This window comes from Littorina saxatilis, linkage group LG17, assembly GCF_037325665.1.
Source record: "Littorina saxatilis isolate snail1 linkage group LG17, US_GU_Lsax_2.0, whole genome shotgun sequence".
NCBI classification, from domain to species: domain Eukaryota; kingdom Metazoa; phylum Mollusca; class Gastropoda; order Littorinimorpha; family Littorinidae; genus Littorina; species Littorina saxatilis.
Window position 1 is genome coordinate 28,035,347 of NC_090261.1, and position 18,471 is coordinate 28,053,817.

At 41.7% G+C, this 18,471-nt stretch overlaps 1 protein-coding gene across 1 annotated transcript in view; it reads left to right on the forward strand.

Annotated features, from left to right (window-relative positions):
• The window catches only part of LOC138953791 (neuropeptide prohormone-4-like), a 171,568-nt gene that overhangs the window by 138,802 nt on the left and 14,295 nt on the right, over nt 1-18,471 (forward strand). The window contains exon 3 of the mRNA XM_070325697.1: nt 4,791-4,922. Coding sequence (XP_070181798.1) covers nt 4,791-4,922 — 132 coding nt within the window. The remainder of the gene's footprint in view (nt 1-4,790; nt 4,923-18,471) is intronic.

Below are 18,471 nucleotides of genomic sequence, written 5' to 3' on the forward strand. Positions count from 1 at the left end.
CAACTTTGTCACGTAGGTCAGTAATTTGGTTCAAGTGCTCGGCTCGTGCTTAATTCATCGGGCGAAGGCTGACGAACACAAAAGCGAGCAATAGCCACGGCTACAGCGAGCAGAGAAGACGACCCGAAGGCGTTGGCAGACATTAGGATTTATTGCCGAAGCCATCCATCGCCTTAAGGGCAATCTCCACTCTCCGATCTCTGTGACAGAACATCGTCTTTTTACGTCTCCGACCATTGATTTCGTTTTTCGTGTTGGAATTTTAAACCTCAAGCCGTTGCTGTTTTTCTCCTCCTCCTCTTTTTTTCTGTCCAACTATCTTTCTTCTTGTGGGGCTTCTTTAACGCTGATCGGGCTAGGGGAAAAGATCGGCGTATTTTGACCCTCTGCGATTTTGTTTTCTTCCTTCTCATCATCATTTTCTTTTCCTTTTCAACATACGGAGCGAAACCGGCACGGTTGGCCTAGTGGTAAGGCGTCCGCCCCGTGATCGGGAGGTCGTGGGTTCGAACCCCGGCCGGGTCATACCTAAGACTTTAAAATTGGCAATCTAGTGGCTGCTCCGCCTGGCGTCTGGCATTATTGGGTTAGTGCTAGGACTGGTTGGTCCGGTGTCAGAATAATGTGACTGGGTGAGACATGAAGCCTGTGCTGCGACTTCTGTCTTGTGTGTGGCGCACGTTAAATGTCAAAGCAGCACCGCCCTGATCCCTTCGTGGTCGGCTGGGCGTTAAGCAAACAAACAAACAAATACGGAGCGAAGGCATGAGAGCATGACACTTTTCTAAACGAGCGGAGACATTTCTGAGCACCGCTATGAGAGAGAGAGAGCGAGAGAGAGAGAGAGAGAGAGAGAGAGAGAGAGAGAGAGAGCGAGAGAGAGAGAGAGAGAGAGAGAGAGAGGACGAAAGAGAGAGTGAGGGGGAGGGGGGGCGGGGGGGGGGGGGGGGAGGGCACAGAAATGCTGGCGGAACTGATGAGATCCTGAAGAGCTTGATGCATCCCCATTAGAAAGATCGGCGAGGAAATGTTATGGTGCTTTGGGCTAATCGCACCAAGAGCAAGCGATAAAACGCATTCATTCTTGTTTACGCTGGTTTTTTTTTTGTCTCCTTCCACTTTTCTTGAGATCTCCGATATTGTTCAGAATGATTCACTTGATTTTCTTGTTTGATTGTGTTTATGAGAATTATGTGTTTGATACATGGATTATAACGCTGGTCTTATTAAGTTTAATACCCGACATCATACTGCACGAACAATAACAAAATAAAAATCAGAACAAAACAGAGGACATAACACAAGGACGTGACAATCCAAATATTGATTATAGTAAAGGGGTAGGAAGAACCAAGCATTGAGTGCACTTATTGTAAGACCTCCCGTCTTTTTCTCTTGAACGGTTTCCTTCGCTGACATGTCGAAAAGCAACACGAATGCACGTGCTTAATTTCCGCATTGTCGTGACGTTTCCCCAGTAAGTGGTCAGAGACGGTTTTTATTATGGGGGCGAGGACGCCCCCATTCTATACGGATAGTTTCGAGGTTGACCATGGGCAGCGCCATTTTGTTGTGAAATACGTCATCAGTTTGTGTACACAGGAAGTTGTGACATCCGTCACCCTATGGGAGGGGTGACGTCAAAATTGTTCATCTGTAGAAAGTTGTGAAATCCGTCACCCTATGGGAGGGGTGACGTCAAAATTGGTCATCACAGAGTTTGTGTAACACAGGAAGTTGTGAAATACGTCACCCTATGGGAGGGGTGACGTCAAAATTGTTCAACAAAAACATGATATGTCGCATTGTGCAGGGTCAACTGCAACAAACTCAAACCGAGCCATTCATACCTAACTGTATTTGAGTGACTTATATACCCGACATTTTTATTTCTTATTTTTAGCACAGGTGTAGGAAAAATCATGAACCAAAATGTTATTTATTTTCTAATTTAACATTTTTTTTTACAAATATGACCATGGTCTTTTAAACATACAGTGACATTAAACATTGTTATGTTAAAAAAAAGAAAAAAGAAAAAAAGCTTTTGTGCACAAATCAGAAAATACATTGTACATTTTACCTACAGGCCAAACCGTGAGTGTCTGTGGCAAAGCCCGACCCAGGAAATTGCACTGATTTTATATTTAGATCAGAGAGAAATTGTCAAGAACAGGCGCTTGCATTTGGATGTGTCCAATGATAGTAGGTTTGGTTGTGATCAATCAGAATAATGTAGGAATAAAAATGTATGACAGTTTAGTATGATGACATGTAATTCACATATGCTGAAATATGATATTATACATCATGTAATATTATTATGGCTGTTGCCATGACCATGAAACCCAACAAAGGTTTAATGTAATGTAATTCAAAATACCAAAACCGAGCACCTATTAATCTCGTCTTTGCGCGTGAAGATTGAGGCCGTCTGCCAGTAGCGGTTAGGTCATACAGTGGAACCCCTCTCTAGCGACCTTTAAAATGTTGACAAAAATCGGTCCTTGTGGAGGAGGGTCCTTACAGAGGGAGGGGGCGGAGTCAGGGGGCCACAAAGAAAGTCAGATTAAAAAAAAACTAAAAAAACAGAGAAGTTTGAGTTGCTGACGACCGTTCTCTCTGAAAGCAAACTGCTTCGATTTCATGTTTGTCCTTGGTGTCCACCAGTTCTGGTGCATGTACTACCCTGGCCAAGTTTCCTCTCAAGACATCAAAGAGACCGCCCCAGTATACTCTACAGCCTCTGGGCGAACCACCTCTCATAGCTAAAACTGGGTCAATGACCCCTGGGAAGAAGGTCAGTGTCTATAAAAATTTTACTCCTAGGCCTGCGGCCAGGGGGGGGGGAGTATACCGGTACCATTTGAGAATCAGACCAAATGAGAATTGAACCATTTGAGAACATCCTTTTTTTTTCAATCACTACATCGAAGGCCTGCGGCCCGGGGTTCACATGGGTTGGTTTGTTTGTTTGTTTCAAACCCACACCCATATACACACATTTCCCATTTAAACCATTTGTCGGCCCCCTGTCGATATTTATCGACTAAGTTCCTTGTTTGATAGCTCTGCGGTCAATTTGAAACGCAGTTCGTGGTAGTCCTCCTACGCTGGCACACGAACAATTGAACGGGAAATGATATCTAGGTTCAAATGTATTGGACCATTGCAAAAACATAATCTTTCAAAATGTTTAGGAATAGTGTGTTCAATGTCAAATTGGACAACGTTGCCGAATAGAAAAACGTTGTTTATATCTTTATATTTGAAAGAATATTTCTCACATCAAGAAGAATGAAATGATATTGAGACTATAAACAGAATAAAAAGTATTTAGATCGGTAAAACTGTTGCTCTTTGATATCAAGCTCACGAGAGTCAAAGGATTTCTTGTGCGTATTATCCGGTGTTAGAATTTCTCCGAGAGTCTACCGAATATGTTATTAACGCGTGTGTAGCCAAGAAGCAAGTCACCAACGTAACAGTCAACAGTCTCTCTCTCTCTCTCTCTCTCTCTCTCTCTCTCTCTCTCTCTCTCTCTCTCTCTCTCTCTCTCTCTCTCTCTCTCTCTCTCTCTCTCTCCCTCCCTCCCTCTCTCTCTCTCATTGTAATTCTTTCTTTCTTGGTGTTTGAAACATATCGAGCATTCAAAGAACACGATGTTTATTTCGCTCCATGCTTTCTGCATGACATGATTTAGCTAATTTTGAATGGCTGACACAGTTTACTACAACTGTAAGGTCAAAAATCAATACTTGACTGAATGTAATGAATGCAAAGCGGTATGCTTCGTTAGAGAGTGTATTGATTCGTGTTCTGTGTTCGCGTAAGACGTACAAGGAGATAACAGAGCAGACAAAAAGTATTATGTGTTATGAGGACGATGGGTGCAATGACCTGCTTGGCTTTTCTGCACATAATTATAACATAGTTGGTTGTTGATTTTTTTCTCCAGAAATGTGTATTTCTTTATTGTAGCAATTTGCCTTCAAACGATTTGACGTATGGACTTCAACACAAACATAATTATTGTCGGTCACCTTTTATTCTTGCAATTTCTTCTCTGAGGCTTCAGTTTGCTAAACACTCGCCTGCGCTGTTATTTTTGTGTAGCAAGCAGGAAACCTTTGTGAAGCTTCCTCGTCCGTGGACCTGTATTTTGTGCAGTGAATACAGAATCATGTAATTATGAACCTTCCTAGCTGTTCTGTGTCGCTCAATATCTTTTTTTCCATCATTTTTGTATGTGTCACTGTCAGTCACATCTTCAACCTGACACACGCACTGACTTCTGGACGTGTATTTTGTGCAGTACATTTTCACATGTTCATTAAATGTACAATAATGTTAACTTTGTGTTGCAGGAAACCCTTGTAAACTTTCTGATCCCCTTCAGACAACCCCCCCCCCCTCCCCGCCCCCTCCCCCCTTTGAATATGTCATATTGTTCAGTCACCTCATTTTTCGGTCATCTTAGCACTTGCCAGCACCTTGTTAAAGGCATACTCCTTCTCGTGAAAATAGTTATATTCACCATCCCAGATCTTACCGGGGTTTCACATGGAACAAGACCGTTTCTTCACATGGTCAAATACCAAAAAACACTGGTTGTTGTTTTCGTGCTGCGCGAAACCCTTTGCAAATCTGTCTCATTCTTGTAAATGAAGTAATTTTCTTTTCTTTCAGTCACCTCTTTTGACCTTCAGCTTGACACACGCCCGCACCTTTTTGAAATCTATGCATTTAATTCAACACGGTGTACAATACCTTGTTTTTCTCTGTTGCAGGAAACCCTTGCGAACCCTCAACGCCCTTTTTATGTCGGAGCTCGCCGACCTGTATCCGCCTGAATGACATATGCGACGGCAAGTGGGACTGCGAGGATGGCTTTGATGAGGATCCGGCCGTCTGCTTCGGCGGTAAGAGTCCTTAAGAGTTGTTCCCCTTATGCCCCAGTGTTGGAGTGTAGTCTCTGGGTGCGGAAAAAAGCTTGTGCAGCGTGTTGGTGGGGGTGGGGTGTGTGGGTGGTGGGAGGAGGGGGATTGGATAGTGTGAGGAAGGGGATGGTGGGAGGAAGGGGATTGTTGGTGGTGGGGTAGTGGGTGTGTGCGTCCGTGAGTGCGTGTGTGTTATTGTCAGTGTTATTGTGTGTGTTTGTGGGTTTGTTTGTGTTATTGTGTGCTTACGTGCGTGCGTGCGTGCGTGCGTGCGTGCGTGTGTTTGTTTGTGTACGGTATGTGTGTGTGTGTGTGTGTGTGTGTGTGTGTGTGTGTGTGTGTGTGTGTGTGTGTGTGTTTGCTTCTTTACTTTTTTGTATAACTCCCCCACCCCTTTGTTTTCTTTTTTTAAGGGGAGGGCGTTTATGTTGAATGCACATCTTAATTGAAGTGTACTTCCTGGGTTTAACGCAGCTGCAGATAGGATTTTGATCTGACACTTTCATTTCTTTTCAGTTGGTCCCTTTCAATCGACCTTGCTTTTCTTTGACCCTTTAATTCGCTTTAATTTGTGTCTGTGAGGGGATGGGGTGGTAGTAAAGGTACCCCATTACTTCAAATAGCATGTTCTTACTCTAGTAACAATAAGTAGAGGTTACACGCCGAGTCTCAGTGATTATTAAAAATAATGGTCGAAGTTAGCGGATCATGAAAAATGCGAGCTTTAGCGAGCTTTTTCATGACCGCGAACTGAGACCATTATTTTTTATAATCACTGAGACGAGGTGTGTAACCTCTTTATTCCTCCTTTCTTCAGTTATTCAAAGAAAAGAGGAGGTTTTTTGCGAAAGTTTGATCGAATCCTATTCACTCAACCAGTCAACCTGCGCAGGCGATCGATTAATGCGCGGTTGTATAGTTCCGTGCAAATCATTCCATTGTGTTAACACTTCTTGTCAGTTTTCCTATTTTGGACTAAAATCAAGTACACAGATAATCATGCTGTTATTCTGCTGTGGCGGCAAAGGCGGATATTGTGTGTTCTGTATATGTTTTGTTATCGCTCAGGATAATTCTTTCGTCAAATGGGACTAGCAGACGAACTTTTGCACCCGTGTTCCAACGTTAAAAACTGTAGGAAGTTCAGTTTTCTGGGGAAAATAATGTATGAAACCGCTTTATGTTGTTTAAATTGATGAGATGTGTGCATTTGGTTGCGTGTGATCTGTTTATTAAATGAAATATTGTTGAAAACTGACCGTCGGATTGCAGTCTGTTGTCGAAGAAACTGAGTGAAAAGAAGGGGAACTACTCTTGTCGCTAGACAAAGTATGAGTTACTTGCCTTGCGGGAAATTGCTTGTGATGAACATTTGAGCACGGCAAATCTAGATTCAGAAAACAACCGAACTCATGGATTTTATATGAAGATTCATGTGTTCAGGCCTGTAGTTGTTAATTTAAATGCGGTATGTTTGTATTGTTTGCTCCAGAGATGTATACTTCGTACGTTAGAGCGTTCGGAACTTTTCAGTCGCAAAAAGTAGTACCGAAACAGATAACTTCTCAACCCATTGCACTATCGAGGATTCAGGCTGTTGCTGGGTCGTTATTTGTTTGGTTGCTGGGTCATTATCGAAAAATAACTACCCCTACAAGTTTACAGAGGTAAAGAAGCAGAGGGGGGAATAACAACTTTTAAATCTTTGCTATCAAAATCCGGAATTGTAAGGCCCTAAGAGAAGGCATAGACACACGCCGTCTGTAATTAAGGCTTATCCGGGTCAGTCTGGGAAATATACACCTGAAACAGATGTTAACTTTTAATGGTTAGCAGTCTGCTTTTCACTTCTGAACATTTAGCAAACCTGAAACAAGGAGAGAGAAATAGAGAGAGAGAGAGAGAGAGAGAGAGAGAGAGAGAGATATATACAGCGAGAGAGATAGAGAGAGAGATAGAGAGATATAGCGAGAGAGAGAGAGAGACAGAGAGAGAGAGAGAGAGAGAAACATTGAAACATTGAAACATTGAACTTTATTACAGGAAAGATAGCATTAGGTCCGTAGGACCTTTCTTACAGCTAGTCCTGATCTAAGCAAAATGGTTATAATCGAAATGGGAATACATAGGAACAAACTTTTTATGATGAAACGCAGACACACGCAATAATAGTAATATAAGAATAAGATCATTTTTTATCGACATGTGATATACAGATATACAACCATACATTATCAGAACACACACACACACATATATATACACGCACACGCACACGCACACACACACAGAAGATCAACTAACTTATAAGGCAAGCCAACATAACACGACACACTAACCAAATAAAGGATCAGGTAGCAAAGTTAAAAAAATAAAAAAAAATAAAAATAAAAAAAATTAAAAAAAACGTTCATGACCCAATATATACCATCTTAGATTATGAAGGAATCACCATGCCAATATAAAATGCAGTAATACTATCTTAGATACTAGAAGGAGTAATACACGAGAATGTATTCTTATCACACCAAGTTGACGCAAGACACATACATGCACATTTTCAGAAGGATAAAAGGCACACATACGTTTGAGCAACCAGGCACATTACATTAAAGTGATGTTTGAATGTATTTTTGCAGATGTGTTTTGAATGTTTTAAGGTTACTGGTCGATTTTAAGCATGTAGGTAGGGAGTTCCAGACATAAGCTCCCGAGTATGAAAGACTAGTTTTAAATATGTCAATGCGTGGCTTCGGGCAGGCCAGATTATGCTTGAAAGTGGAATACCGAGAAGGTGTTGATTGAAACAAGTGAGTTAGATATTCGGGTGCTTGGTCATGTAGGATCTTGTGCATGAAAACTGATTTATTAAATAAAAGCTGTTGTTTAAGTTGAGGTATATTGAGGGCTGTCAGTTTTGCGTCAGAAGTTAGTGATGGGTCAGGCAGAATGAGTTTAGCTGACCTACGATGACGAGAATTTATAGTTTTGAATAATGCATCACTACAGCCATCCCAGATGACAGAGGCATAATCAATGTGAGGTTTGATGTGGGCGTTGTAGAACATTTTTAGGGCGTCTAAAGTTATGACTGACTGAAGTTTTGAAAGTAGGAATAAATTTCTTGAAACGCGTTTACACAGATCTTCAATGTGGGAATGCCACCTAAGCTTATAAGAGAGAGAGAGAGAGAGAGAGAGAGAGAGAGAGAGAGAGAGAGAGAGAGAGAGAGAGAGAGAGAGAGAGAGAGAGAGAGAGAAATCAAATCAAAATCACCTGAAACAGATGTTAACTTTTAATGGTTAGCAGTCTGTTTTTCACTTCTGAACATTTAGCAAACCTGAAACAAGGAGAGAGAGAGAGAGAGAGAGAGAGAGAGAGAGAGAGAGAGAGAGAGAGAGAGAGAGAGAGAGAGAGAGAGAGAGAGAGAGAACTCAGGAACTCAGGAACTCAGGAACTCAGGAAATTTAATGCGAGGCCACCGGCATATACGCATGGGGGTTTACAAAAGACACAGGAAAAAAATAGGAATAAAAATCCACAACAAAATTTCATGGTTGTACAGAAACAAGAGAAATATATATCGTGGCACGAAAATTTACAAATTTTGTCTCAAAGTATCAGTCATAGCAACAATTGCCTGTTTGAAATTTCTTCATCACGTGTTTTCATGGCATAATAACAATACATGGCTACAGCTCTATTAATGTATATACTCTCATTTTGTAGCAGAAAAATCAAGGGTGGTACATGTACATTGTCAGTGAAATATTTCAAAATATATTTTACACGTAGATCCTGGTATTTTGGGCAATGTAGCAGAAAATGTATTTCGTTTTCCACAGCAGGACAAAACGGGCACGTGTTTGGTACAGCACTATAGCGTTTGTTTCCATTCAGGTCAATAATACCTAGGCGTAGTTTGACAAAAATGTTTCTAAATTTAGTAAGTGTGATATCTGTTAGGTATTTTTCCGGCTGCAATAAAGACTTGAACTAACTATACGTTGAAAATCTATCACTTTCCATTATCTTACCAAACCATTCCTGCTTATAGCAGTCAATCAAACGCTGTGTAAACGCACGCAGAAAAGCTTTTTCATGAACACCACCATTCAGCCATACAAAGGAAAACCCACACATATCCAAACAACGCTTTACCGAGCAAGCCCAATTTTGCAAATCAACCTCATTTCCGGGTAACCTTGAAAATCTTTTTTTATCCATCTCGTACGCTTGTCTAGGTAATCTAACCAAAAACATGTTCTGCAGCTTTAGCCAGTACCTGATAACACTGACAGTACTGTCAATGAATAAAGGGAAACGACCGAGTTCTCCATATGCCATCGCGTTTGGAGTTCTTGGTAAAACATTCAAAAATCTTTTACAAGCAAACAAATGCGGAGATTCAACAGAACGAAAGCGTGTGATACCCCATATTTCAGAGGCGTACAAAAGCATAGGTTTTACTAGCGCATCAAACAATTTAAAAAATACACTAACATCCATGCTACCTAAGCTCCACATTGTTTTCATGATTTCTACCACTTTTCCCTTGGCTCTGCCTGCAAATTCTTCTAAAGCAATGTCAAATGATAATTTTGTTGTCAATGTGACACCCAAATATTTATAACTGTTTACAACATCCATAGGTTTACCTTGATAAAACCATTTTTCTGTCTTAGATAGATGACCGCCTTTCCGAAAAACCATTACTTTTGTTTTCTTTAAATTTACACTGAGGCCAAGGGCAGAGGAGGCTTGTTCAAGATTGTTCAATTGGTTTTGTAGTCCAACAGGTGTTGTAGAAATCAAACAAATATCGTCAGCAAAAAGAAGCAAAAAAATTTCTTGTAATCCAGGCAAAAACTGAACACCATGCCTTCCATTTGAGGTTACTTTATCGGCTACTTCAGTAATTAACAGGGAAAAAATCAGGGGAGACAACATGCAGCCTTGTTTCACCCCGGCAGGGCAATCAAAAAAGTCAGACACTTCAGGGCCCCATCTTACACATGACTGGACAGAATCATAAATCCCTTGTAGCATACGGAGCATTTTCGTCGAAGTTTTTATTTTTTGAAGAACGACCCACAAACTATCCCTGTCTACAGAATCGAAAGCTTTCAAATAATCAATAAAAGCAACGTACAGTTTACTTCTCCTTTGTCCATACAGACATTTCTTAATCATAGTCACAAGTGTAAAAAGATGATCAATAGTTGAATAGTTTTTTCGAAAACCAGCTTGTTCTTCACATATCTTGTGTTCACTCTCTGCCCATTTATACAGACGCCTATTTAGGATGGAAGTAAAAACTTTACTAATAGTACTCAGGAGGGAAATGCCCCTATAATTTCCAGGATTATTTACATCACCCTTTTTCAGTAAAGGAACTATCACGGACTGACTCCATTGTTTAGGAAACACACCAGTGTCATAAACACGGTTAAAGAACTTAGTGAGAAAAGGGGCAACAATATCCTCAGCTGCTTTTAGAAATTCTGCTGGTATTTCATCAATACCAGAAGCTTTCCCTGCTTTTAATTTTCGAATGGCTTGTTTTACCTCAGCTAACGAAATTTGTTCATCCAATTCATAAATATGTACATCTTCCTCACTTTCTTCATTTATTACATTTTCGTTTTGTTCAGGCGTTGAAGCTGTGTGCTGTCCCAAAATGTTTTCAAAGTGATCTTTCCAGACATCGATATTTATAGTAGCACGGTTTCTCTCCCTTGGGCGAGACCGCTTTACCGTTGACCAGAACATGGAAGGATTTTTTCTGTTTTCTAGTAAAGAATCTTGTACTGATTTTCTATGTGCTTTCTTTTTCTCTTTTATCATATTTTGATATTCAGATCCAAGTCAGTTTCTCTGAACTAGTCTTATTCTCATCACTGTCTACATCAGCGTCAATTTTTAGGGCAGCACACACATCTAGCCGAACAGGCATATGATGAGACTCAATGCGGTTGACAACAGAAAACATATTTACATATTCAACAAAATCAACTGAGAGAGAGAGAGAGAGAGAGAGAGAGAGAGAGAGAGAGAGAGAGAGAGAGAGAGAGAGAGAGAGAGAGAGAGAGAGAGAGAGAGAGAGAGAGATGGACTGAGACTGAGAGAGATGGACTGAGACTGAGAGAGAGGGAGAGAGAGAAACAGAGAGAAACAGAGAGAAACAGACAGACAGGGAGACAGACAGACAGATAGACAGACAGAGAGACAGACAGACAGGCAGGCAGGCAGGCAGGCAGGCAGGCAGACTTGCGAACAGACAGGCAGGCAGGCAGAAAGACAGCCAGACAGAGAAAGAAAGACAGAAGAAAAGAGAAAGAGAGGAGAGAGACGGACAGCCAGACAGAGAGATAGACAGAAAAAGTGAGACAGAGAAAGAGAGACAGAGACAGAGAGAGAGTGAGAGAGAGATTGGGAGAGAGAGAGAAGGAGAGAGAGAGAGAGCGAGAGAGAGACAGAGACAGAGACAGAGAGAGAGAGAGAGAGAAAGAGAGAGAGAGAGAGGAGAGAGAGAGAGAGAGAGAGAGAGAGAGAGAGAGAGAGAGAGAGAGAGGAGGAGAGACAGACAGACAGACAGACAACTGATATGAACAAACATTTAGACACTGTCTAGACAATCAGTGCAGATTAACAGCGACGCATCGATTACAGACAATCCAGCTGCAGAGAGGAAGATTAACCGACCCACCGACTGACACAGACTAGACAAACATACTCTCAGAGACGCCATGCAACCTAAAATGTGAGCACATAGAGGGAAGAACCAGCGCAGATCATCAGCCATGAATCGCACATAGACAGACAGAAAGACAAACGCAAAAACACTGGCTAGACGGACAACAAATGCTCCCAGGGTCGCCAAGAAAAAAGAAAGGTGGGGGCTAAAAAGCAAGAATAAGCGTATAGTATGAGCTCTGAATCGCTCAAAAGCAGTCAGATATATAGACAGAGAGACAGGTAAGGCAGATAAAAGGATACTCCCAGAGACGCCAAGAAGAAAGATGTGTACACTGAAAAGCGACAACAAGCGTATGGTATGAGCAATGAATCAGTCGCTCAAAGACAGACAGACAGACAGACAGACAGACAGAACGAAAGACAGACAGACAGACAGTGACTAGACAGACACAAAGATACTAGACGCTAAGAAGAAATATGTGGACACTTAAACAGTGGCAACCAGGGCAGGAATTGAGTGAAAAAAGATTAGCTAGCGCAGACTATCAGAAAGAACGACAAACAAACATATAAACCAACAGACATGCAAACCTTAATACACATACTAGAAAGTCAAACAGACACTCTCGGGAGTTATGCACACACAAAACCAACATGAAGGCAGAAATCAAATAAAACAAGTTCAACCAGCAAAGATTATCAGTCATGCAACACTCACTCTTGCTTATCCGCCAAACTGGCATGAGTAATAAAATTACACCAGCAGCAACCCCCCATTCTGTGGACAGAACATCTACACAGAACAACGTTAGCGGAGTGGGACGACTTGATTTATTGGATTCCGGACGCCACAAAGAAAAGCCAGCGATTTGTTCCGACAAGTCCGGTATGAATTGAGGACACACAAAACACTTTGCTTGTCTTCCGTACCGAAAGCTAGCAAAGAAAAGGCAACCGGGCAGAAACAGGAAAATCACCATTCGCGTGTTATTATTTATGGATGTGGAAAAACGCAATAAAAACGCTTTTCGTCTGTTTGTTTTTTTTTTTTTGGGGGTTTTTTTTTGGTTTTTTTTGGGGGGGGGTGTTGCTCTGTAAACGCTTAGATGTACTTGCATGCTAGTTTGATGTTATCGCAGTGTTTTGAGTCTAATCAATGACATTGGTTTTTTTGTTATGGGGAACATAATACGCAGTAAAAACGCGCGTGTCGTTCTTCTGTGTTAACTTGTAGACATTTCGATAGTGGACAGGCAGACAGGCTACGTGGATGTAACCGCAGTGTTATTGGTATAATCACTGGAGTTGTGTCTGCTTACATCTTTATATGGCCAAAAGTTGCGGGGGGGGGGGGGGGGTGGGATGGAGAGTGATGTGGGCGCGGGGAACATGGGTGTTGATATTATAATTGTTAGGTACTACACCAAAAGGGTAAATGCAGTTACATCTTCATGGCACTGTTTTTGTGTGTGTTGATGTGTTCTCTTGTTTCTTAACAATGTCGTTCAAGAGAATGTTTATATCTTTTAAGCGGAGACGGAAAACTGAAACAAAGTCATTGACATTTTATGGGACAAAGAATCATGTTTTTTGGTGTCTTTTTGTATGTGTACATGATATATCGACACAGTAAGTGTCCGATGAAACCATGCATAACCGCAATGCATATGCACATATCATTACATAAATGATACCGAACTTGAAAGAAAATACGGAAATTAGAAAAGATAGCTAAGACGCATGGTGTAGTTTAAGCAACGTCAGCTCAAGACTCAAAGTATAATTGCACTCGCCAAGAAAAAGAGAACACAAATGATCCTTCGCGAACAGGCTCTAAACAACAGCCAGAGAGCTAGAGACAGAGGAAAGGTTGGTGCATGAGACATCATGATGATCAATCATTCTTGCCAAATGCCTTTTGCTTTAACGTGAATAATGGGCTACATGGCCTTTCAGACAACAACTGGAGCAAGCGATTTTAGTGATCTACCTATAATACTCAATAAACAGGTCATTAAAAAATAACGTCATGCAATAATCTTTTGACATTTACGTTTCAAAATCAACTGGCGAAGTTGCGTTTTCGTTGTCTGTTTGTGTCCTTGGTTTGATGTTCTTTGTTTGTTTGTTTGTTTGGTTGGTTGGTTGGTTGGTTGGTTGTTTGTTCGTTAGCTTGTTTGGCTGTTTGTCTGCGTGTCTGTTTATTTGTTTCTTTGTTTCTTTGTTTCTTTCTTTCTTTCTTTTCTTTTTTGTATTGTTGTGTTTATTTGTTTTCTGTAGGTTACTTTTTCTGCGTGTATTTCTGTTTATCGACCACAATGTCGCTGTGTATGTCATTGACAGCTGTTCCTCTTCATAGATTTAGAGAACAAAATCTGCATTGCGCAAAAGCAAACATAACTATTCGTAACGAACAATCTGGAATAAGCAGTATTCCAAGTTCAGAAAGAAAATGTTCAGTGAATCAATCAACTAACCACTTAACAAACCAACCAGCAAATCAATCAGTATATAGAAAATAAATCTCACATTCGGTCAAACACCCTCCTTCGCATACATACATACATACATATATGACAAAGGTCCAGTAATCTCTTGCTCAATTTTCCCAAGTGGTCAGTGTATCTGCACGGACACATTGGCCGAGATTGGCAGCAAGCTTAATCACAGGACAGTCTGCGGTAGATGTGAAGAAGGAGACAATTAATGGGGGGTACCGGCAACTAGGCACGTGAAGCTCGAAGGAGGCAAGGCCTCAGGCAAAATGTTAGTCCATCAGCTGGCTAAATCGATTGCATGAACACAGCCACTTGCTGTTCGGGAAGATACTCGTCACCAAAAGAAACTGTACTGTGATCAGGTTTTGTGTTGATTTCGGGGACAGTGTGTTTTTGTCGTCTAGATGTGGGTGAGAAAAGGGTTTTCGAATGAATGACTGTGGTCTGGTGATTGTAATGGTGGGAACAGGATCGGAGAAGGGGTGGGGGGGGGGGGGGTGAAGGATGGATGTAGATATCATTATTTTTATGATCTTCAGAAAATCAAGAGTTCTCCGATAAATAAACAAACATGAAAGACAAAGGATGGAAGACAATGAATAAAACTAAGTAAGTCGTGCTGAATGTACACATTCCACATGGGAAAACCCCACCGAAAAACTAATGGAAACAAAAGAGAGAAAAAGACAAAAAGAAACCCGCTGTCTTTCAGCAAATAAATACTTTAAACTTTCAGAATCGTATGCCTACACGAGGTAATTCACGTGACATTTCTGAGAATTACAAGCATTTAGCCGCGGTGTCTTTTCTTTTTTCACCATTCGATTCTTCACAGTGCAGACACGTTCCTTAAAAAAACAAGGCAAAGTTATAAACTTTGAAAGTTGTATTCCCAGCGCGACCGATCAATATTTAATAGACACTTTATAATATATAATGATTATCTTAACATGACAGCCCATCTATTACCCCAAAACTGATTTTACAGAGAAAACACTTTTTAAGTGTTCAGATTCATGAGAAACATGACTTTTTACATTTAGTCAAGTTTTGACTAAATGTTTTAACGTAGAGGGGGGAATCGAGACGAAGGTCGTGGTGTATGTGTGTGTGTCTGTCTGTCTGTCTGTCTGTGTGTGTGTGTGTAGAGCGATTCAGACTAAACTACTGGACCGATCTTTATGAAAATTGACATGAGAGTTCCTGGGTATGATATCCTCAGATTTGTTTTTCATTTTTTTGATAAATGTCTTTGATGACGTCATATCCGGCTTTTCGTGAAAGTTGAGGCGGCACTGTCACGCTCTCATTTTTCAACCAAATTGGTTGAAATTTTGGTCAAGTAATTTCCGACAAAGCCCGGACGCGACCACTACCGCACTATTCTGCTTGTCGATTTCACTGCCTTTGCCACGAGCGGTGTACGGACGAAACTACGAGTATGCGGTCTTGGTGAAAAAAGCAGTGCGTTCAGTTTCATTCTGTGAGTTCGACAGCTTGACTAAATGTTGTTATTTCGCCTTACGCGACTTGTTTTCTTTTGCTTTATCAATCAATCAATCAATATGAGGCTTATATCGCGCGTATTCCGTGGGTACAGTTCTAAGCGCAGGGATTTATTTTTTATTTTTTTATTTTTATTTTATGCAATTTATATCGCGCACATATTCAAGGCCCAGGGATTTATTTATGCCGTGTGAGATGGAATTTGTTTACACAATACATCACGCATTCACATCGGCCAGCAGATCGCAGCCATTTCGGCGCATATCCTACTTTTCACGGTCTATTATTCCAAGTCACACGGGTATTTTGGTGGACATTTTTATCTATGCCTATACAATGTTGCCAGGAAAGACCCTTTTGTCAATCTTGGGATCTTTAACGTGCACACCCCAATGTAGTGTACACGAAGGGACCTCGGTTTTTCGTCTCATCCTTTATGTAAGGAGTAAATCTGCAGTAAAGGTCGGTAACATTAAGAAGCATACATTTAGGTCAATTGATGTAACGCCTTGTCAAATAATGCGATTGAAGTATCTGAAACAGACCTTACTCTCTCTCTCTCTCTCTCTCTCTCTCTCTCTCTCTCTCTCTCTCTCTCTCTCTCTCTCTCTCTCCCTTTATGTCTGTCTGTCTGTCTGTTCTTCTGTCTCTTTTTCCCTATCTCACTCTTTCTGTCTCTCCCTCCCACCCTCTCTCTCTCCGCCTCCCCCCCCCCCTCTCTCTCTCTATCTCTCTCTCTCTCTCTCTCTCTCTCTCTCTCTCTCTCTCTCTCTCTCTCTCTCTCTCTCTCTCTCTCTCTCTATTAGTGAATAGCGATGTGATCTGCTTTCTGGTGTCTGCCTTGCCTCTGCACCGCCATTAGATGACAATCGTGGGTGACAGGGCGTTACCAACGTGTCTCTGCACGTCCAACACTGACCCAATTTCAACCTCAGGGCTGGCTCGAATTAGGGTCAGTGACTATAGGGGGAGGCGGGTGGTTTTGGTGGTGTTGGTTTGGTGGTTGTGGTTGTGTGTGTGTGTGTGTGTGTGTGTGTGTGTGTGTGTGTGTGTGTAGTGTGTGTGTGTGTAGTGCGTGTGTGTGTGTGTGTGTGTGTGTGTGTGAGTGTGTATGTGTGTATGTGTGTGTGTGTGTGTCACTGTGTGTGTGTGTGTGTGTGTGTGTGTGTGTGTGTGTGTGTGTGTGTGTGTGTGTGTGTGTGTGTGTGTGTGTGTGTGTGTGTGTGTGTGTTTCTGATCGTGTCCGTGTATGTCTGTACCTACGAATCGAAGAGAATCATAATTGACAGGGCGTTGCAATGCGTCTTTGCACATTCTCACCCAATTACAAACTTACTGCGTGGAACAAAAACAGGATTAGCTTGAATTCGATGACTGTGAGAGGGGAGTGAGCTGGGAGGGAGGGAGGGAGGGAGGGATGGATCGAGGGAGGGAGTGAGGTACTTGTATATGGCATTACAACGCAATTCTTTGCGGTTGTATTCCAAATTTCAGTACAATCGCGAGGTGTTTTTTCTTCCATTATTCTCTGCTCAAATTCGCGGGACTTGAGCCAGATTTTGAAAGTATAGATCTTCCTTCCAATGCCACGCATCTGATTAATCGCTTAAGATCTGTCAAGACTTTTCAGGGGAATAAAAGCATCTTTCCACTGATGCAAATATCAAAAGTTAAGAGCGTGACTGTCTCCTGTGCAGTTGCTTTTTGTAAATGTTTTTTTGTTTTCTTTCTGAATCAATGTCGTAACTGACACATGTGCACATCTGCAATATTGGTTAAGCCTCCCCCCCCCCTCCTCCCGACCTTATAAAAAAAACAGACACTGCAGAGAAAGAAGTCAATGTGTCGATCTTTGGTATATATCTAAATTGAGAATGATCTCATCCCATGTTAAACCAAAACATTCTTAATAGATCTGTGTTGGTTGTTATATTCGTGAAAGTATTTTTGAACAGTTATGAATTCCGATACGAAGCGGTAGCAGTTGCTTTGTACTGCCTGCTTTGAGATGTGGGACTTCAAATGGGGAACCGCCAATTGATATCGATGGCCTGTTAATTTCCCATTTCCCATGAGAGTCTGTTGGCAACCGCAGATTTTATTATATGTAAACACGAGGACATTAAAGTGAAAATGCGTTGTACAGGAATGCACCCACGGCACACACATCTACATGCATACGAAAGGTGATAGTGACACCGGCAGGCAGAGACACGTAGAAGAGACGGACACACAAACGCAGACAGACAGACAAGGCAGGCAGAGATACACGCGCACACAAGCACAGACATACACATAAATACACACGTAGGCACGCACGCATGCACGCATGCACGCTCAACACACACACACACACACACACACACACACACACACACACACACACACCCGCACACACACACGCACACACACACACACACACACACACACACACACACACACACACACACACACACACACACACATATCCATTGTTTGCCATGAAACTACGTTGTACGCCTATCGTATTATCGTCAGTGAAATGGTGAGATGTACCACACGCTGCATTAGAATTCACACTGTTTTATTGAAAACTAATGTCTTTTGAACGAAATAAATGCCTGTCAAATGGTTGTGTGATGTGTCTAGTGTGTTGGCAAAGTGTTTTGTGCTTGTCACCTCTCGCTTTCAGCCCTCACCGCTGGCTAGCACCGTCCTTTTCAGGACAACGCGAAAAGAGAGCAGCTGCTTGCGTCAGTCTCTCCTGCCAGTACATAACCTCTCCACAGCAAGCCCTTTGTAGTGCCTCCATCGTGGCGACAGGCGTGAACTGGGTACCGAAAGGCCCC